Source organism: Haemorhous mexicanus, chromosome 9 (assembly GCF_027477595.1).
Source record: "Haemorhous mexicanus isolate bHaeMex1 chromosome 9, bHaeMex1.pri, whole genome shotgun sequence".
In the NCBI taxonomy this organism is placed as follows: domain Eukaryota; kingdom Metazoa; phylum Chordata; class Aves; order Passeriformes; family Fringillidae; genus Haemorhous; species Haemorhous mexicanus.
Genome location: NC_082349.1, coordinates 1,232,344 through 1,253,840, shown reverse-complemented (window position 1 = coordinate 1,253,840; position 21,497 = coordinate 1,232,344). Strand labels below are relative to the sequence as shown.

Here is a 21,497-nt window from a genome sequence, read left to right as displayed (position 1 = left end):
AATATTATATTATATAATATTATATTATATTATATTATATTGTATTATATTACATTACATTACATTACATTACATTACATTACATTATATTACATTACATTATATTACATTACATTATATTATATTATATTATATTATATTATATTATATTATATTATATTATATTATATTATATTATATCCATTAAAATGCAGAAACTTGTAACTACTCCTAAGCTCTAACCAACACCTTACTCCTTTCAAATCTCCCAACTTCTGAGACTAATGTTTATCTAAACAATAAATCATTCTTAACTTTAAGCTAATCCCACCCCCTGATTAAAACCAACAATAATAATTTATGGTGCCCCGAGTGAGGGACCAGCCCAGGGCTGAAATTCACTTTTGGTAACTTTTTGTCCACTTAAGCCCTGCTTAACTTCAGTAATCCTGAGCAGAAGGGCCTCAGCATCCTGCTGGCACAGTAAAGCCCAAACCATTTAATTCTGGGCAGACCATGAAGGGAAAATATTTTCCTGAGGGAGTTTTCAGCACTTCAGATGAGCCCTTGGTGAGGAAAACCTGCCACGGCCTCACTGAGCAGGGCTAGCTCATCTGGTGCTTCCCAATTTAGTTTGTTTATTTAAAATATCAGATATTTATCTTAAAATGTCTGATAATTATCTTAGAATATCAGATATTTATCTTAAAATGCCAAATTTTGGCTTTTGAGTTACACCCTGCTGATCAACCATTCCCTTCTATCATGGAATCATGAATTGGGTTTATTTTGCTAAAAGCCTTCAGTAGAATTTCTTTTCTAAATGAAAAACAAAACCCAACTCATCACAGAAACATCCCCACTGCATTGCTACCAATCCAGGTATTTGGCATTTTGGAAATTCCAGGGGAATAAATGCAAATACCCCAGCACTTACTTTGGTAGAGTTTTCAAGTGGTTTTCTCTTAGCTCCAAAATTCGCAATTTGACAAGTCTGGAAACAGGAGAGGAAATAATTAATGCATTTGAAGGACCCATTAGAATAGTTTGAAATTATTCCTTCTAATTTTAAGGAGTCTGTTTTATGCAAAATAATGCAAAGTCCAGTTCTTGTGGGAGAAAAATCAGAGCCAAATGATTTCATGTGCTGTCTGCCCTGATCTGAATTCTCCTGAAAAGCTCTGGCATTGATCAGGCTTTCCCAGCAATTTTAAATTAATTTCATTAATGCCTCCAGCAAGGCAAACACAGGAAAAGCTGGGAAGTTTGGAAGAAAATAAAAAAAAAGCAACAAGAAATAAAACAAGAGCAAGGTTTGTAAGTGTGAGGTCCCAAATAGGTGGGGCAGGAGGGAAATGACAACAATAACAGAGGAATGGGAGTCCCTGAGTTCATACAAAACCAGCTCTTGGGGAAGAAAACGTTTGCTGCTCAAAGATTTGGGCTCCTAAACCTTAACCCCAAAAGCTCAGCCCCAGCCCCAGAGGGCTCAGCCAGAGCAGGAGGGGCACAAACAGCACACTGGGGGCTCCAGCCACCCTCCCTGGGGCTGGATTCACACCTGACCCCAGGGGCAGGACCTGGGGCTACCCTGGCATTCCACACACTCCTGACTGGCAAACAATTCCTTCCTCCTGCTGCTGCTTTGTGCTTCTCAGAGGGGCTCAGGCCTGGCCCAGGGGGTGTGAATAGAATGATAATTCTTATAGTTACAATAATTATAATAATATATCTAAAACAAAACAAAACAAAACAAAACACAAAACAAAACAAAACAAAACAAAACAAAAGTAAAATAAAATAAAATAAAATAAAATAAAATAAAATAAAATAAAATAAAATAAAACAAAACAGAACAAAACAAAATATAAAATAAAATTAAATATAAAATAAAATAAAATAAAATAAAATAAATAAAATAAAATAAAATAAAATAAAATAAAATAAAATAAAATAAAATAAAATAAAATAAAATAAAATAAAATAAAAATCAGCAGCATCATCATCCCAGCATTTTTATCTCCCCAGGCCTGAGCAGCCCAGTGTCACTCCCAGCAGGATTTTGTCACATTTCATCATTTGTTTTGGAGAGCTGAGCTGATGTTCCCATAGATAATAAATAAATACATTTTAATAAATGAAATACATTTTAATAAATGAAATAAATTTTAATAAATAATAATAAAATAAAATAAAATAAAATAAAATAAAATAAAATAAAATAAAATAAAATAAAATAAAATAAATATTAAAACTTTCCCCCAGGTGGCTGCAGGGACCAGCCTAAAGCTGGGCTTGGGTGAGTGCTGTGACAAAACCAGAGCTTTGCTGTATTCTCAGCTCCCTGCCCAGGGGCCAATCCCAGGGCAGAATTCCCAGCAGTTCCCAGTGGGATAAATTCCCCATTTCTGCCAGGGCTGTGCAGGATGGGGAACCCAGTGGGAATTGGGCTCACTCTGTGTCCAGGGGGAAAAGAGCAGCTTGTGGGGGGAGGAGAAGTGTTCTGGAGGGTTTGCTTTGATTCTTACTCCCTTTTCCCCCTTTTTTGCTGTTAATAAAATGTTCTTTATGCCCCTTTAAGGTTCTGAGCCTGCTTTGCCTCTCTCCTGACCCTGTCTGGAGCAGGAGGAGAGGACACTGCTGGCTGGCAGCACCGACCCCACCCCAGCAGCTGGTGGAGAGCTGAAGGACTGGTGACATCTCTAACTGGTGACCAAGCCCTCTGCACCCTGATCCCAGCACCCCTGCTCTGCCCTCAGCTGGCATTTCTGGCTCTGCTCCTGCTGCCTTTGTTCCTGCCCTCTCTCCCACCCCTCCTCTCCCTGTTCTGCCTCCACATTCCACCTTGGCTCCTTCCAGCACCCTCAGCCACCTCTCCCTGCCCTTCTGGCCCACAGCTCCTCACCCTCGTGTCCCTTTGTCCCACCTGAGAGGAAACCTGCTGCCCCTGGCCCTGCCCCAGCTGAGCCCTGCTGCTCCTCAGCCCTCCCCAAAGGCCACCACCTCCCCACCCTGCTCCTGCTGACACAGCCCTCACTCACAGAACCGACCTGAAGAGCCAAAACCTCGGGGCTTGGGCTCCCTTTGGAAGGGGAGCCAGCTCTGGGAGCCTGAGCTGGGTTCAACACAGGAATGTGCTGCGGTGACTCATCCTTACCTTCCAAAGTTAGCTGGAAGAAACTCCAAAAAGGCATCGTTTAGATAGAGCTGGGTCAAATTTAGAAGTTGTGTGAAGCCATCTGGCAGCCTAAAAAAACAGAGCAAACCTTAATGCTCACCCCGAGTTGCCATGGAGATAATAACAATGTATATTTAGAAGCAGAAAGGTGACTTTCTCTCTCACCTACTTCTTCTACCCAAATTCTCCTGAAGAACTCACTTTTAACAGACATTTTTGCCCATTCCCATCTTCTCTGCATTGCTGCAAACAGGGAATGCAAAGGCCTGGCACATTCAGGGGACAGCTGCCTCTGCTCCCTTCCTGCTTGAGGGATTTAAACCAAAGGTTCTTTTCTTTTCTTTTCTTTTCTTTTCTTTTCTTTTCTTTTCTTTTCTTTTCTTTTCTTTTCTTTTCTTTTCTTTTCTTTTCTTTTCTTTTCTTTTCTTTTCTTTTCTTTTCTTTCTCTTCTCTTCTCTTCTCTTCTCTTCTCTTCTCTTCTCTTCTCTTCTCTTCTCTTCTCTTCTCTTCTCTTCTCTTCTCTTCTCTTCTCTTCTCTTCTCTTCTCTTCTCTTCTCTTCTCCTCTCCTCTCCTCTTCTCTTCTCTTCTCTTCTCTTCTCTTCTCTTCTCTTCTCTTCTCTTCTCTTCTCTTCTCTTCTCTTCTCTTCTCTTCTCTTCTCTTCTCTTCTCTTCTCTTCTCTTCTCTTCTCTTCTCTTCTCTTCTCTTCTCTTCTCTTCTCTTCTCTCCTCTTCTCTTCCTCTTCTCTTCCTCTTCTCTTCTCTTCTCTTCTCTTCTCTTCTCTTCTCTTCTCTTCTCTTCTCTTCTCTTCTCTTCTCTTCTCTTCTCTTCTCTTCTCTTCTCTTCTCTTCTCTTCTCTTCCTCTTCTCTTCCTCTTCTCTTCCTCTTCTCTTCCTCTTCTCTTTTCTCTTTTTCTCTTTTTCTCTTTTTCTCTTTTTCTCTTTTCTTTTTTTTCCTCCTTCTTCCTTCCTCCCTCCCTTCTTTCCTTCTCTTCCTCTCTTTTCTCTTAATCTTTTTCTTTTTTTCTCCTTCTCTCCTCTTTTCCTCTCATTCTTTCTCCCTCTCCCTTTCTCTCTATTTTTTTTAAATTGAAACATCAACATTTTGCCCTTTCTCCCCTTCCCTCCACTTTGTAAACCCTGGATTTACAACTCATTTTTTGTTGCTATTTTTGCAAGATTTTGGAAGGAATAAGGAATAAAGGCTGGCCAAGTGTCCAGGAGAAGCCTCACCCCTGTGTATGGAGACTGCCCAGCCTGACTGGCACTAACAGAGCCCTCAGATCTCAGACAAACCCACTCTGGGCTTAAATTAGAAACAAATTCAAATTGTTTAAATTGAAACAGTTAGAAAGACATTCAGATTAAGCCTGAGCTCCTGCTGAGCACATTTTGTGCCCTTGGAATGAGCAAAAGGAGCTCCTGGTACTCACTTGGACACGGGGTTGACGCTGGCTTCGATTATTGTTAAACACTTACAACACTTAATGTTTTCTGGGAAATCTTGGATTCCTAAAAAAATATAGAAAGAGTATTAGATACACAAAAATATTTACTAGACCCAGACAAATATTATCTACACAAAAACTGTTCAGCCTGCTTTGTTCATAAATGCTCAGTTGGGATTTCCAGCTCAGACTTCAGCTCGAGCAGGAAGGAAACACAGTTTGGAATGATCATCCAAAAGGTGATGCTCAGGCTCTAAATAAATACCTGAAAATACAAAATCATAACTTTTCTGCTAATGCTTGATTTATGTCATGTTCCAGAATGAACAGTGACATAATTTGTGCTGAGATTTGTGCCTTCATCCCTTCCCAAACTGCTTTTCTCTCACAGAATCCTCAGAATCCCCAGGCCTCTCCTGACAAGAAATTTCCCAATGTTTCCAGCAGTTCCTAAGCCTCATTTTTTAAAAACAAAGACCCTTGAGCTCAGACAGCAAAGGATTTTAGGCCCATTGATATGAAAATGGAATGAAAATTCCCAGATTTGGGAATGCACAGCAGCAAACCAGCCCAGATAAATCCTGGGAATTGGTTAAACCCCCCACAAGAGCCCAGCGAGCTCTGAACCCCTGTGGAAGTGGAATGTTCCTAAGTGCATGGAAAACTGGCCTCACATTCCTACTCCCAGCCGGGCAGAAGCCCCCAGAGCACAGGGCACTGAAGAAAACTCAAATTTTTAAAGGAAAAACCAGAGCTGGATTTGCACAGAGCCTCCCCCAAAGCGCCGGGCGCGGAACCCGAGACGGAGCGCGAATTCCCGCACCGTGAAGAGCCAAAACTCCACCTCGGCCCCGGGTTTTTTTTGGGGATGCTGGGGAAGGGGAGCCCTCACCATTCTTGCTGATGTCGAGCTCCCGGAGGTTGACCAGGCTGGCGATGGACGTGGGGAGGCTGGACAGGTCGTTGTCGGGGATGCTCAGCTTCCGCAGGGCCTGGCAGTTGAACAGTTGCTGTTCCGGGGGTTCCACGGGGGAGAAGAAATAAATCCATTTGGGATCCTTGCTGACAGGCAAACAGCACAAACCCCCCGTGGCCACGGCAGAATTCCACCCTCCCCGGGGGAATTTTGGGGAGGCATTCCCACGGGTGATGGGGGTTGTGGTATTTGCTGGGTCCCCAGGACGAAGGAGGAAATGATGAATCTGACTCCATGTTCTCAGGAGGCTAATTTATTATTTTATCATATTATATTATATCAAAGAATGCTATCCTAAAACTATGCTAAAGAATAGAGGAAGGATCCTGACAGAAGGCTTAACAAGATACCAATTAAAAACTCCTGACTCTCTCCTCAGAGTCCGACCCAGCCTGACTGCGATTGGTCATTGAGTCAAAACAATTCCCATGCTGGAGAAACCATCTCCAAGCACATTCCAAAGCTGCAAAACACAGGAGAAGCAAAGGAGGTAATATTGTTCTCCTTTTTCTCTGAGGCTTCTCAGCTTCCCAGGAGAAGAAATCCTGGCAAAGGGATTTTTCAGAAAATGTGACAGTGACAAGGGGACAAGACAAACAGGGATGTCCAAAACCACTCAAAACCTGTGAATCCACTGCAATCAATATCTTGTGATTCTGACATCATTGCATGTATTTCGTATTTATTGGTGTGTTTCTTATTTGTCAAAAAAAATTCCCAAACCTTTGTGCCTCCTGGTAAATTAAAATATTTTATTTCATAATTAAATTTCACGGCAGATTTTAAAATGGTGTGACTGCATTCAGATCAAACAATTACCCTCAAGATCCAAAAATGCTTTGGCATTAGCCAAAGGATAATTCCTTGAAATCCCTGCCCAAAATTCAGGACTCAATTCTAATTTTTCCATCAAATTCCAATTTTATAGAAGTGGATTCCCAGTTTTCAGCAGGAATTCCTTTGGGAGCTGAGGAAGGCTCAGAACTCACAGTTCTGACCCCACCTGGGCACACCCAAGGCTTTGGAATTGCTGGAGGGAGAAGCCCAATTAAAAATCTTCCCTCTGGAATGATTTTATGAAGTGCTGTTGCATCAGAAGGAATATGAGACATGGAATGAGGGAATGAGGTCCCAAAATTGCTTTTTTTTCACCCACTGGATGCTAACAGATATTTTTCCCAGTTTCCAGAGCTCCCTGGCCATCAGGATTTTGTTGGAATCATCATTCCCTCTGCCCAGGAGCAACTTTAATTCCTCTCAGACCAAATCCAAGTGATGCTACCAAGCTCTGAGTTATGAAATCAGGGTTTTATTCTGCACCTCTGGGGAGAACTCCAGCCCACTCATGTTTTTCTGGATGCTGATTCCAGTGACTCCACTCTCATCCAGATCAATTTTCCCTTTATTAGTCATCAATTCACTTGACTCACACATATAAAGGATTTTTTGCAGCAGGAGAATGAAGTCAAAGGCAAAGAGAATAAAGAGACTTGGCTGAATTTAGCCAAAAAAGAGAGCTAGAGATATAAAAACATCTTGTAAATCCTTAAAAAACCAGAGAAATACAAGAAATGAAGAACTGAAAACCAGCAGGGAAAGAATCATCAGTATGATACCTAAATGGAAAGTAAAAATAAAATCAGGCAGAATGAGTCTGAGGCACCAGTTCAATGCAAAATATTTTACTGGACTCTAGAGCACCACGTGAAACTAAAGTAGAGCTGGGCTTAACTAAGTTGTTTCCTCATTAAATAATAAAACATGATCAAGAGTTTTGATTCAAAAGAATTTTGTAATATCAGGGGCACAGAATATTTGGCAAAGAACCGAAAATGACCAAAAATTTCCTCTGGAATAAATTCTTTTGAAACACATTTGCAGAGGGAGGAGAGAATGGTAGAATTTGATGTAAAACACAAAAGTTCATGTGAAGTATTACAGTGCCAGTTTCGTGGGGAAAAAAAAGGCATTTTCTCTCCTGGAATATTAATTCAGTGATGAAAAAAAAGCCTTGAGCTCTGCAGCAAAAACACCTCGAGCAGAAAATTTGATAAAGGAATTATTTCAGCTGTTGAATTCCTGGTAACCATTAATAAAGGCTTAAGACAAAAACCAATGAGTGCTATTAACACTGCCATTAATCTTCTCTTCCACACGGCCAAGATTATGTTAAACTTGATTTACTCTAAATTAAAATTATCACCTTCGTCCCAGCTTCAGCATTTTGGACCTCTTCCCTTTGGTCCTCATTTTTTTCCATGCAAGATTCTGGCATCTTGCTCTGATATATTTGTTTTCTGAAACACTTTGATCATTCCAAGAGGCCCAGCTCAAATATCCTAAAAATCCCTCCCTAAATGAGACACTTCCAGTATTCCTCAGTAGCCAAAGGAAAAGAAGGGAATTATTATTTTTATTATTATTATTAATAATAATAATAATGATAATATTGGAAGAAGAAGAAGAGGAAGAAGGAGAAGAAGAAGAAGGAGAAGAAGAAGGAGAAGAAGGAGAAGAAGGAGAAGAAGAAGGAGAAGAAGAAGGAGAAGAAGGAAAAGAAGGAGAAGAAGGAGAAGAAGAAGAAGGAGAAGAAGGAGAAGAAGAAGGAGAAGAAGGAGAGAAGAAGGAGAAGGAGAAGGAGAAGAAGAAGGAGAAGAAGGAGAAGAAGGAGAAGAAGGAGAAGGAGAAGGAGAAGGAGAAGGAGAAGAAGAAGGAGAAGAAGGAGAAGAAGGAGAAGAAGGAGAAGAAGGAGAAGAAGGAGAAGAAGGAGAAGAAGGAGAAGGAGAAGAAGGAGAAGAAGGAGAAGAAGGAGAAGGAGAAGAAGGAGAAGAAGGAGAAGAAGGAGAAGAAGGAGAAGAAGGAGAAGAAGGAGAAGAAGGAGAAGAAGGAGAAGAAGGAGAAGAAGGAGAAGAAGGAGAAGGAGAAGAAGGAGAAGAAGGAGAAGAAGGAGAAGAAGGAGAAGAAGGAGAAGAAGGAGAAGAAGGAGAAGAAGGAGAAGAAGGAGAAGAAGGAGAAGAAGGAGAAGAAGGAGAAGGAGAAGAAGGAGAAGAAGGAGAAGGAGAAGAAGGAGAAAGAGAAGAAGAAGGAGAAGAAGGAGAAGAAGGAGAAGAAGGAGAAGAAGGAGAAGAAGGAGAAGAAGGAGAAGAAGGAGAAGGAGAAGAAGAAGAAGGAGAAGAAGGAGAAAGAGAAGAAGAAGGAGAAGAAGGAGAAGAAGGAGGTTTTCCCCAGGATCCCTTTGGGATTTCTGGGGATAGAACCCAGCTGGTTCTGTGCTGTGTCTCCAGGAGAGCTCAGGCAGCTCTCCACAGCATTTTCCATGAAAATAAAGGGATTTTGGCTTCCCTGCCCCACCATCTGTGCAGAATTCCTCCACAGAGTGAGACCTCCCAAGCAATGAACTGTCACATCCCAGCAAAGCAACTCCATGGCATGGAAAAAGCCCATTTTGTACTCCTGCAAATGGAATTTTTACAGTCTCTGTGCAGCAAAAATGGGAAATTTGCTGCGAGATGATGGAGAATGAAGCAATGTTTAATTAAAGATTTGTAAGCACCTTTCATTATTGTGGAGAAAAATTCCATTAAGGCCTGGATCCCATCCCTTCATGCTTCATTATGGAGCCAGCACCTGCCACTAATTGGTTTTTCCACCTTTCCCTCCTTTGTTTCCAGAACATTTTGGTTACAGTAACTTTTAATTCCTTATAGCAAACATTGATCAGCAGGAGAATGTATTGGGAAGTTCCAGAAGGGGAGTTTTACATGGGAAGGATGGCTTGGATGATCTCAGGCAGTTCTGGAACTCCTGCTTGGACAGCTGGCATTTCCCAGGAATATCCCATAGAGATAAAGGGCTGATCCCGACAGGGAGGACAGCATTGTCATTGCCAGGAATATCCCACAGGGATAAAGGGCTGATCCTGATACAGGGGACAGCCCTGACATCCTCAGGAATGTCCCACGGGGAAAAAGGGGCTGATCCTGTCACAGGGGACAGCCCTGGCATCCCCAGGAATGTCCCATAGGGACAAAGGGCTGGTCCTGACAGAGAGAAGCCCTGGCATTGCCAGGAATATCCCACAGGGATAAAGGGCTGATCCTGACACAGAGGACAGCCCTGGCATTGCCAGGAATATCCCATAGGGACAAGGGGCTGGTCCTGACACAGGGGACAGCCCTGGCATTGCCAGGAATATCCCACAGGGATAAAGGGCTGATCCTGACACAGGGGACAGCCCTGGCATTGCCAGGAATATCCCACAGGGATAAAGGGCTGATCCTGACACAGGGGACAGCCCTGGCATTGCCAGGAATATCCCATAGGGATAAGGGCTGATCCTGACACAGAGGACAGCCCTGGCATCCCCAGGAATATCCCACAGGGATAAGGGGCTGGTCCTGACAGGGAGGACAGCCCTGGCATCCCCAGGAATGTCCCACAGGGATAAGGGGCTGATCCTGACAGGGAGGACAGCCCTGGCATCCCCAGGAATATCCCATAGGGATAAAGGGCTGATCCTGACACAGGGGACAGCCCTGGCATCCCCAGGAATGTCCCACAGGGATAAGGGGCTGGTGCTGAAGGAAAAGCAGGGATGGAGAGGATCCACAGGCATCAGTAACTCCTGATCGAGGTACTGGATACCACAGGAATTTCCGGGACCAGAACTGTTTCTTTTGCAGAATGGTTTTTCCCCGTTCCAGGCTCCAAGCTGCCCCATTCCCGCTCTGTGAAGAAGGAGCAGGAATCCCTTCTCCTCCCAGCCCAGCCCCGATTCCAAGGAATCCCCCTGGAGCCCCCATCTCCATCTCTCCCAGGAGCTGCAGCAGCCCCAGGGCCGGGCACACACCCCAGGCTTTGCCCTGGCAGCCCAGCAGGACGTGGATTACCTTGGGAAGCTCCTCAATCTGGTTGGCATCGAGGTAAAGCTCCTCCAGGGTCCTCTCGAAGTTGAAGACCTCCTTTGGCACCTGCTGCAGGCCACAGTGGGAATAGTCCAGCACGGAGACGATCTCCTCCTCGCCGCGGAAACACCGGCACGGCACCAGGCGGCCGATCAGCTTCCTTTTGCTTGTCATCTCCAAGCAGCATACTGGGGGCAGAAAGGGGGGAAAAGGGCATTTCAGCAGCCCTTTGGGGGAATGCTCCTTGGAGCTATCCTGCAGATTGCAGCTGAGGAAAAGCAGATTTCCCCGGGGATACCCAGAGTGCAAGTTGTGTGGTGTCTGTGGCACCTGGCTGGAGTGGAAAGGTGGCATTCGGAGTGTAAGGAGAGAACCTGGACCCTGCAGCTGTTCCCTGCTCTGGGGTGGAAGGGAACACACCTAGCCCAGCCACAAGCCTGGCTTTAGTGGGGAAATGGGAAGGCACAGGATCCAAACCCATCCTTGGAAGCACAGAGCCAAGGCCGGTCCCTGGCCCAGAGCTGGCAGGGATGCAGGTGGAGGCACCTGGGTGGGATTCCGGTGGGAAAGGGGAATTATCCCTGGATCCCCCCCACCAGCAGAGCTCCCACGGGCTCCTGCAGCAGCTGAGGAAAGCAGGGATGGAACCCTTGGCTACAGAGTGACCCCAAACCTTTCCTGCTCCCCCCGCGCCACCCAGGCTCTGCTGGAAGCTCCAAGAGGGGATTTAGCAAAGCCCACTCCATTTCCTGCACTAAAATACACCTCCAGAAGTGTTCCCAAACTTCTCCCACCCTCAGTCACAGCGGTGCAGACCCTCCTCACCCCCAGCGACTGTGGGCACCCCTAACTCAGTGAGTAACCTTACACAGTGCCCTACTCCTTGTGGAACAGAACCACTTCAGGATGGGGGGAACGCTCCAAAAGCAGATTTGGAACTCAAGCAGTCCCTAAATCCATCCCAGACACCTTCAGGAGTTACTTAAACATTCTGGATAAACCAGGCTGTCCTGAAACAAAGGCAAGGAGGGCTCAGCCTTCAACTCCCACTTTCCAAACCACTCCCAAGGTTTTGAGCTGGATTTAGGAAAACAATGCCCTGAATTAGTCCAAATGAAGCAAAATAAGGTTTTTGTAGCAAGCACCAGTACGGAATGGAAGGACCTGGGCTACGATTGAAAGGAGCAGAATTTCACGCCCTGTGGGCTCGTGGTAATTAAACTTTTTATTCATTTCAGCATTATTAATTCCACCCTGGACTAATTCCAGCTCTGGTAATTACACTTTCCTTCCCTACATTTTGCTCTCTCCTGATGTTCAGAGGGCCTTTCCTGGGTGCTGGTGGTTGCTGATGGAAAAGGCTCAGTCCAGGAGCCACCCCCTGACTGGGCTGAGTCAGGGACACAGCAGCTTGATCCATTCCTTAATCCCTGCAGGGGATTCCTCATCCCTCTTCCACTCCCCCTGGAAGCACCAGAGCTTGGTGCTTTTCCCCATTTAAGAACTGAAATTCCCCACAGCCGAGTCCTGAGGTCACTGCCCCACGTCACACATCACACAGGAAGATCAGAGCCTCCAGAAGAGCTCAAAATTCACATTATTTCCTGAATAAAGACAGATAAATGAGGAAAGCAGCATAAAATAACCTGCTCCTTTTCAGCTCCAGCAAGCAGCTCATTATCAGTTCCTGCAGTTTATTGTCTTATAAAGAAACTCCTTCATCTGAGGAAAACAGGAGCTTTGTGGAAATCAATTACAATAACTTACAATCCCTCCTCAATTCAGGGATGTTTTGTGCAGGAAAACACTAATCCCTGTTTGTCAGGAGTCACAGGAGAAGACATTTCCCTCACCAGCTGGAAAGACAGAGAAAACTGCTGCAGGTTCACCCAGCTGATTTAGAGATGGGATGAAGCAGCTCCACAGATTCCAACACTCCAAATGCCTCGGGAAGGAATTCCTGGCTGGGATGGGATTCCCAGAGCAGCTGTGGCTGCCCCTGGATCCCTAAATTGTGCCAGGAGCAGCCTGGGACCGTGGAAGGTGTCCCTGCCACGGCAGGGGTGGGATGGGATTAAAGATCCCTTCCAACCCCAACCCCAGTTCTGGAATTCTGGGCTCTCCTGAGAGTCCAGCAGGGGGTGCAGAGCAGGGGTGGTGAAAATGCTGCTACAAAAAAATCCAGAAGTGGCCTCTGTGTGATTGGCAGGATAAATCAATTTTTAATTTGCTGGTTTGCAGGACACATTAATGATGGATTTAATTTTTCTGCCAAACAAGTTTTCCACAGAATGCTTCACGGAAGTGTTGGTGTCTCAGGGAGTTGTTTCAGTGCCCCAGCCAGAACCAAAATTCAATAAATACCCAGAATAACCAGAGCCAAAATTCAAGCAGGGCCAAAGGCAGCAGGTTCTGGGCTCTCAGGGACCAGCCTGAGCTGTCTGACCAAACATCAAACCCCTCCTGCCCTTCCAAGTGCATTCAGAAAACTCCAAGAAATCCCACTTGCAGGGATCTGGCAGAGCTAGAAAGTTACTGAGAAATGCTGAAAACAGAGAACTTGGAAGTGTGGATGGGAGTGTGGCAGGGCTGGAATGAGCAGTAAAACACTGGCCAGAGGGTTCAGAAATAGGGATTATTTCCAGAGCAGCAGGGAATTCTCCTCAATGCCTCCTTTGTCACACATCTCACACAGGGATGGTTTTCCTGCTCCTGTTTTCCTTCTCTTTCAGCAGCACAATCAACACCATTAATACAGAATTCCTTCTCAGTGTCCCATCTAAATCTCCAACAAAGAATCCAATCTGAACCTTCCCTTCTTCAGAATACATCCCTCTTTTTCCCAGATCCCATAAAGCAGGAAAGCAGGAGCCCTTCCTGGGGCATTCACCAGGACTCCTGGGGGATCCAGGGCAGCTGCTCCCTCCTCTGGCCTAAGGAAGGCACTGGGAATTTCCCAGTTTGTCCCAATACCCCAGAATTTACCTTTTCCGTGCCAAAAGAGATTTGATAACAGGGACTACACATGAGAAATGGAACAAAGCTGAGCTCAAGGTTGGAATTAAAAGAGAAACAACCCTCAGCTTTCCTTCAGCCCAAAGCCTTTTCCCCATGGATATTCTCCTGGCACTGGCCAGGCATCCACTTGTGTTTCCTTTCTTCCCTTTAATTAATTCTGTGAGCTGCCTGGCTGATTTCCACAGTGTCCAGTTGCAGTCTGGGTCACTGCAATAATTAGGGAACTTCAAAGCTCTCGGAGCCCTCCTCATTTCCAGCACCACATTTCAATTAGCACCACAGCCCTGTTGATAACTCAGAGCCTTGGAGGAACGGAGGAAGGCTCTCCCTGCGTTTACAACCACGTGGAACCTCTCTGCAGCTCTGCCACCTCCTCACCCACGTGTTGGTTTTTAAATTTGCTGCTCACCTTTCTGTCAGCTGCAGCTTTGTGGGCACCAGCTTTGCACGAGCGCTGGGAGTTTTCAGCACTTTGTTGCTTTGCTCTGGGAGTTGTGTAACTCTCAGTACCCCTACCTCGTATTCTTCATCCCAAACTTCTGTCTCCAGCTGCAATCCCGTACTTGTGGCATGGGAATTGTGCTTATGTAAGCTCTGACATCAGTCCTTGCTGCTGTTTTGCATTTCCCCCCCCATTTTCCCATCCAGAAAAGGCCTGATGAGGTGGGAGCTGCTCATTCTCTGCCTGAAAAGCAGCATTGCTCTTGCTGGAAAATCTGCTTGACTTCTTCCCAGGGGAGGGAGCATTCCCAGCCTGGCTGCTGCCCCTCTGCCCAGCTTAGACCCCACCTGCAGAGTGCCCCAGCCCTGTCCCAGCACAGGGAGGAGCTGGAGCTGCTGGAGAGAGCCCAGGATGAGCAGAGGGATGGAGCAAGGGGGACAGGACCCAGGGAAAGGCTTGCCGTTGGCAGAGGGCAGGGATGGATGGGGTCTTGGGAAGGAATTCCTGGCTGGGAGGGTGGCACAGGGTGCCCAGAGCAGCTGTGGCTGCCCCTGGATCCCTGGCAGTGCCCGAGGCCAGGCTGGACAGGGCTCAGAGCAGCCTGGGAACGTGGGAGGTGTCCCTGCCATGGCAGGGGGGTGGAATCTTTGATGTCCCAAAAAAACATCAGAAGGGGTTGGTCACAGGTTGGGCTCAGGGACCTTGGAAAGCTTTCCCAGCCTCAGGAACCCTGGGACTCTCCATGGGAAGTCTCTCCATTTTATCCAAGCTCCACTTTTCCACACCCTGTTTAGAAGCAAGAAGTGTTTTGTCCCAAACATCCCCCCTGAGCCAGGTGAGGGAGGTGGGAATGTCCCCATTCTGCTCCTAATTGGAAATGCAAAATTAGGGATTTACTCTGGTTGTAGAAGCCATTGGTAATAGTCTTCATTAACCTTCCAGAAAGATTAAAGAACCCTGGCTCTGAAGTCACAACAACAGAATTATTAGGGAGCTTCCAAAGGGGAATTGGTCTTATCAAAGAGAGGGGTGTGCAATATTATCTGAATTGTTTTCCTGCACAGAAATTCCCAGATAAGCAGCATATCTCCCCCAGAAATGCCATTTAATGCTGGTAATTGAATTCTCTTCATTAAGTCCCCATTACAATGGTCTGCATTCAGGTTCACATTCAGATTTGGCTAATCCTAAAAGAAAATAACCAAGCATGAAAAATCAGATTTCAGCTTTTGTCTCCAGGGAATATTAATGAGGGGAAGTTTCCCTGGCTTTGCTGCAAGTCCTGGCAGGTCCCCAGAGACCTGAACACCTTGAGATCTGGGAAAGGTGCAGAAGAAGGGTGAAGTAAAATTGAAGAATTATTTCTACCAAGCATCAGTTTTGAATGCCCAGACCTTTACACCTTTGGGATATAAAGGCAAATCTTTATCTTTTCTGATAAGATATTAATTGATTCCAAAGGTTACTACTGGCCTTGCCTCAAAATTCCCAATTTCCTTCCTTGAAATTCCTTCCTGAAGGAGTTCTTCTGAGTAAATTGTTTTGGGTAGTCCTAGATGATGATGGCTCCAATTGCAAAGGCATTTTAGTGACAGCAAAAGCAGTTGTTGGGGTTGGTTTGATTATCAATAATCTGTGTCCTGTTCTCCCCACGGACAATTCTTGCACAACCTCAAGGAAAACCCCAGATTCTTTTTATAGAAGTGACAGAATTCCACTAATTTGTTGCACATTAGTGGCACATGTTGAAAATTAATCATTATGCCGTTAATTGCTAGAAATTCCAATCACTCTGACAGCTCACCCTGCAGACATTTCAGCAGGAGAGAATCCCAACAAACAAGAGACATTTCTTGGGGAAGTGTGCTGTCTGGAAATCAGGGAATTTACATTTCTGCTTGCATCTTTGATGTGTCACAGCTTTTATGTGAAGTAATCCTTCCGTTTAAGAGATGATGTGCTGTGAAATTTGGGATGAAATGGGTTTTATTTGCTGCTTTATGGAGCAATGGCTGGAAGTGCTCTCCAAAGGAACAGCAGAGAAAACATCATTTACCTGCTGAAGGCACCACGGAAACAAATTGGGATTTAAGTAGGAACAACAAAACTTCTGCTTTCTTCCTCACAGGTTCCTACAGAATCCCCAATCACTTCCCAGTGGTTTCCATCACAATCCAGCTGCATTATTCCTGACACACTAATCAGCTTAGCAGGACTGCAGCAGGAAAAGGGGGGGGGGGGGCCATTCTGCTGAGCTGGCAGTGCCAGGGGGGAGTGGGAACCACAAACTGCAGCCAGGACAGGCAGGGTTAACTAAAGTGACAGCTCTGGCTCCCAAGGAGAGCTGACCCTCTGGCACAGACGTGGAATCACAGAATCCTGCAATTGTTAAGGCTGGAAAAGATCTCTAAGATCTGTGAGTTCTGCTGTCACCCTGCAGCCCTGGCCAGGTCCCCAAGTGCCACCTCCAGGAATTCCTTGAGCACCTCCAGGGATGGGCACTCCAACCTTCCCTGGGCAGTTCCAAGGCCTGAGCCCCCTTTCCATGGGGAAATTCCTGCTGTGCCCACCCTGAGCTCCCCTGGCTCAGCCTGGGGCTGTTCCCTCTGCTCCTGTCCCTGTTCCCTGGAGCACAGCCCGACCCCCCGGCTGTCCCCTCCTGGCAGGAGCTGTGCAGAGCCACAAGGGCCCCCTGAGCCTCCTCTGCTCCAGGCTGAGCCCCTGCCCAGCTCCCTCAGGGATTCTCCAGCCCCTGCCCAGCTCCCTCAGGGACTCTCCAGCCCCTTCCCAGCTCCCTCAGGGACTCTCCAGCCCCTTCCCAGCTCCCTCAGGGACTCTCCAGCCCCTTCCCAGCTCCTCAGGGACTCTCCAGCCCCTTCCCAGCTCTGTTCCCTGCCCTGGACACACTCCAGCCCCTCAGGATCCCTCTTGTCCTGAGGGATGAGGGACCTTTCCCTGCCTCTCTCCCATGGGATGGGACATTCCCACTGGAGCAGGTGTTACTGAAGTTCCAAACTGGAGATTAAGCTCCTTTCTGTATTTCCCAAACCTCTGGAATGCACACAGCAAACTGCCTGAAAAATGTGTGGCTCCCTCAGCGTGGGAAATGTTCCCATCCACAGTAATTCCATCCAGTCACAGAACCTTTTCCTTTCTGAACAAAACAGGGACTTTTGAACCATTAAAAACTCCAGTTCTGATCCCATGACTGGATTTCTGCCAACCCCCACCACTCCAACTGTACCTGGAGAGTTTCTATCCCACAAGGTGCCCATTCTTATGGATATTCCCATTATTTCCCAGCTTTCATTTACCTTAACCTTCTCTGCTCTTTGTTATTCCCCAGCAATAACTTCTCACCTGGACCATCCTCTCCTTCCTTCCCCATCCCAATGCTCCTGGATTCCCTCCTTTCACACATCCCCTTCCCATTCCAAGCACAGGCCCCATTCCCAGACCCCTCCTCTGGCTCACACCCTCTTCCCTGAGCTCCCAAACTCTCTACAGCTGGGTTTAAAGCTCTGCACCTCCAGCATTATTTCCTGCCTTCTTGTCCTATGGAATTATCCTTTCTTTACTATGGAATTACCCTCTCTTCCAGGAGTTCCTACAGAAACATTCCACTGACCTGCACAAATGCAGATTTAGCTCTTCCCCTCATTCATTCCCAACTAAAAATTTTTCCCTGCTCACTCTGCTCTTTTTATTTTGGCAAAAAACACAAAACTTTTTGCTGTCCACCACTTCCTGTTTGTCCTTTGTCCATCCCTGTCCTGGCTGTGGATGCAGTGCTGGCAGATGCTCCCATGGCTGCTCATAAATGGGATTCTGGGAATGCCAAAGCCTGTGCAGGGAATGTCAGCACCAGGGAAATCTCAAAGGCACAATTCCCACAAGCAGTCATGAAAATTGGTTGCTCAAATATGAGAAAATGATTTTACATTAAACCTGACATTTATCTCCATAAACACCTCATTATCCAGGAGCTCCTGAGCCTGTCTCCTCTGTATTTCAGTGCATAGCATGGAATCCTGGAATGGCAGGGACCCCAAAGCCCACCCAGTGCCACCCCTGTCATGGCAGGGACACCTCCCCTGTCCCAGGCTGCTCCAAGCCCCGTCCAGCCTGGCCTGGGACACTGCCAGGGATCCAGGGGCAGCCACAGGTTGCCCAGAGAATGTTCCCTCATAAAATGCCTCACTGGCAAGTGGTTCCTTGAAATTGGATTTCCCTTCCCTGGAGAAACCTGTTCCTGGCACATCCTCCCTTCCTTCCACTACCCCGGGTTTTAATTGATGCCTCCTGCTCTTTTGGGGTTTAAACAAGTTTTGTCAGGGCCGGGTCCCCCATCAAAGGGAGAGGAATTTGGAATTCAGAGCTCAGAATTCAGAACTCAGCACAGCCTCTCTGAAGTTAAATCCCCTCCTTGCTGGGCTCTGGGAACAGCAGGCTCCCAGCCCTTGCCATGGTGTTGTCAGAGTCACCCCCAGAGCAGCTGCCCTTGTACAGGAAAATGGGGCATTCCAGGACAGCAGCTCCAGGACAGCTCTTCCCTTTTCCAAGGAAGTGATTGTGCCAGAAAACCGTGGCTCCACAGATCTGAGAAAACAAAGCCCTACCAGAGCTCTCCCTGCTTCAAATATCCTCAGGAACAATAAAGGAGACCTGTGCAGGGCCAGGAGTTGGACTTGGGTGATCCTTGTGGGTCCCTTCCCACTCAGGAGGTTGATTCCATGATTTCATTGTGTGACACAAACCCAGCTCCCACTTCTAACAACAAAGTAAAAATAAAGAATAAAACAATGAGCAGTTGGTGGCTGCAAATTCCCTCTCCAAATCCAGTTACCAGCTCGGGCCGGTCGCTCTCCAAATGCTGCACACAGATTTGTGTGATGTGTGAAATATTTCCAATATTTCAGCTGGAACACCTCCAGAGTCAGGGGTTTAAGGAGCAGGATAACAGCAGGAATGTTCAAGGACACCATGGAAAAGAAGGATGTCTGCTTGGATGGTTGGAGAATCCCAGGAAAATCTCAGTGAGGTTGGAAAAGCCCTCCAGGATCATTGAGTCCAAGCTGTGCCCGATCCCCAGCTTGTCACTGAGTGCCACCTCTAGAGGTGGCCACTCCAGCCCCTTCCAAAGCCTTTCCATGAGGAAATCCATCAGCAGAGGGCTCTAGAACTACATTCTCCCAAGTATCCTGCTCCATGATTAATCTGTCCCAGTTTTTTTTTTAGGCAATTAACATGCTGTTCTTCTGGTACAAATGTTCTGTAAAAAACTCTCACAGCTGAGCTGTCAAACACTGAAATTCAGTGCTTTGGAATGTCAGGTTTTTAACAAAGTCCCAGAGTTTGGAAAGTATAATCAGAACTTTAATGCCCAATTATGCAATCTTAGCAATGACTTTCTCAAGAGAGTTTTATCGCTCGCGCTGTAAACCGGGCTCAGCCACCAGAACTGCACCCAATTGCTCCACTCTGGGAACAGGAGGGCTCTGTTCCTAAGGGAAGGGAGCAGCAGAGCTTAGGGAATTGCAGCTGTGGACAGAACAGCTCTGGAAGACTTTGGCACATCCTTTTCATTCAGCCGCAGTGATGTGCTTTGGGGTTTTTTTCACTATTTTCCCTGTTTATCCTAAGCACTCTGACTAAACAGGAGGATTTTCCTTGTCTCAGCTCGTTTAGCTTAGGCTGAGATTCCTCCCCAGAGCAATCCCAACAAGTGCTGGATGTCCAGAGCCACAGCCTGGAGCCAGATTAAAAAAACATGGACAAAGCCCTTGGATAAATTTACCATCCACCCACCTGCTGGATTCAGCCTTAGCTGGGTACAGACACTGAGAGCCTCTGGGCTTTTGCTTTTTGGCAGCAGCTTATAAATAACCACCAAATTTCCATTTACAACCTGCTCTGGTGACTCCAGGAAAGGAGTTCAAGCCTGGCCCAAAGGCATGGAGCTGTAATCCAGAGGGAAGGGAAATAGGGAATTTCCCATCCTGCGCTGAATGAGGATTTTATGGACATTTTCTGCAGCAGGTATCAAATATTGAATTGTTTGGACAGCTACAAACCAAAGCAAAGCCACCAATCTCCAAATAAATCTGGAGGGTCCTGCCCAGGTCTGCCTGGAATTACAGCCACAACACTCCCATGAACACTTGGAATATTGTTACAATATCCTCCAAATCCCAGTTTACAAAACTCACGTTAATTCTGACAGGAATTGCCAATATTAGAATTTCACCTGCTCCAGAGCAAAGCCCTCAAACAGGTGCATTTCATTAAGATTTAACTCGGTTTCTGAACTGCAGCAATCAAATATTTCCCAGATCTTTCCCCAGAACCAAAGTGAGCAATCCCTGTTTGTCATTCCCACAGTGCAAGCAGAGGAACCGAGGCTTTTCCTGAAGCTTTTCTAAATTCATTGGACAGCTGAAGATTCCATCAGTTTATTTCCATTTAAATTATCCCAGCCACCTTTCTACTGATAGTGATGAAAAACAAAAATATGGATCAATGTCCCCACAGCAGCACAACGTCCCCAGTTCCTCCTCCAGTACTCCTTGGCATCTGACAATTTTCTCTGGCTAGTGCCAAAACACTTTATTTATTCTCAGATTATATTATCAATATTTTTATTCTATTTTATGCTCATTCCTATTTAAATGTTTCTAACAGATTGGTAATTTCTCAGTTTTGAGACACTGTCCCTTTTCAGTCCATGTGGATTCTCTCTGGGAGACCTGGAGGAGGCAGTGGAAAGAGCTCCTGTGGGGATAGGGATGTCACCTCCAAAAACCAGTAAAACCAACCCAAAATACACTGAACCATGTCCATTAAAGTCCTCAGAGCTGGGTGACTCCAAGATAACCCTGAATTTACTGATTTACTACAGGCACTGAGCTCTTACAACTCAGAGAGGATTCTGTTAATATTTAATTAAACACATCCTTTCTCTGAGTTCTCCAGTGGCAAAATAAAAATTCAATCCCTCCACGGCCTTAAAAAGACAAACTCATGCTATCAGGACTTAATTTAGGAGAAAGAAAAGGATTTTCCTAAGAATAGAATTGTTTTACAGCCATCCATTGAGTGGGGAGTCAGGATCCATGAGAGGAACGTGGCTGCTCCATCCCTGGCATGTCCCAGGCCAGGCTGGACCTTGGGGTTTGGAGCAGTCCTGGGACAGTGGGAGGTGTCCCTGCCATGAAATGGGATGGGATTTAAGGTCCCAAAGCATTGCAGGATTTTGGGATTGAGCTGTAAATGCTGCAGGGATTTCAATCCTCACAGTTCCCACCTCCCAGCCTTTGACAGTTTTCCAGTGTTGTCACTCAAGGGAGGCACTTGCAAAAAACTCTCCTGCAGGAGCCACTGCAAAAAAAAACAGGAACAAGTATCCAGAAGCTCCTCTCAATTTCCCAGGCTCAGCTTTGTGGTGAGATTCACTGATTTAAAGGCAGCAAACTGCAAACTGGGAAAGAAAATCAAAAAAGAATCTCACTGTGCTCACTGTCAGCTGCATATGGAAAAAAAATACAGGGATCAGAA

At 46.1% G+C, this 21,497-nt stretch overlaps 1 protein-coding gene across 1 annotated transcript in view; it reads right to left on the bottom strand.

Moving 5' to 3' along the window:
* The window catches only part of LRRC7 (leucine rich repeat containing 7), a 62,043-nt gene extending 51,377 nt beyond the window's left edge, over window positions 1-10,666 (bottom strand). Inside the window, exons 1-5 of the mRNA XM_059853538.1 lie at window positions 10,469-10,666; window positions 5,496-5,613; window positions 4,589-4,667; window positions 3,137-3,226; window positions 917-973 (exon numbers count right to left, since the gene is read on the bottom strand). Of these exons, the coding sequence (XP_059709521.1) occupies window positions 917-973; window positions 3,137-3,226; window positions 4,589-4,667; window positions 5,496-5,613; window positions 10,469-10,657 (533 nt within the window). The 5' untranslated portion in view covers window positions 10,658-10,666. The remainder of the gene's footprint in view (window positions 1-916; window positions 974-3,136; window positions 3,227-4,588; window positions 4,668-5,495; window positions 5,614-10,468) is intronic.
* Between the last annotated feature and the right edge of the window lie 10,831 nt (window positions 10,667-21,497).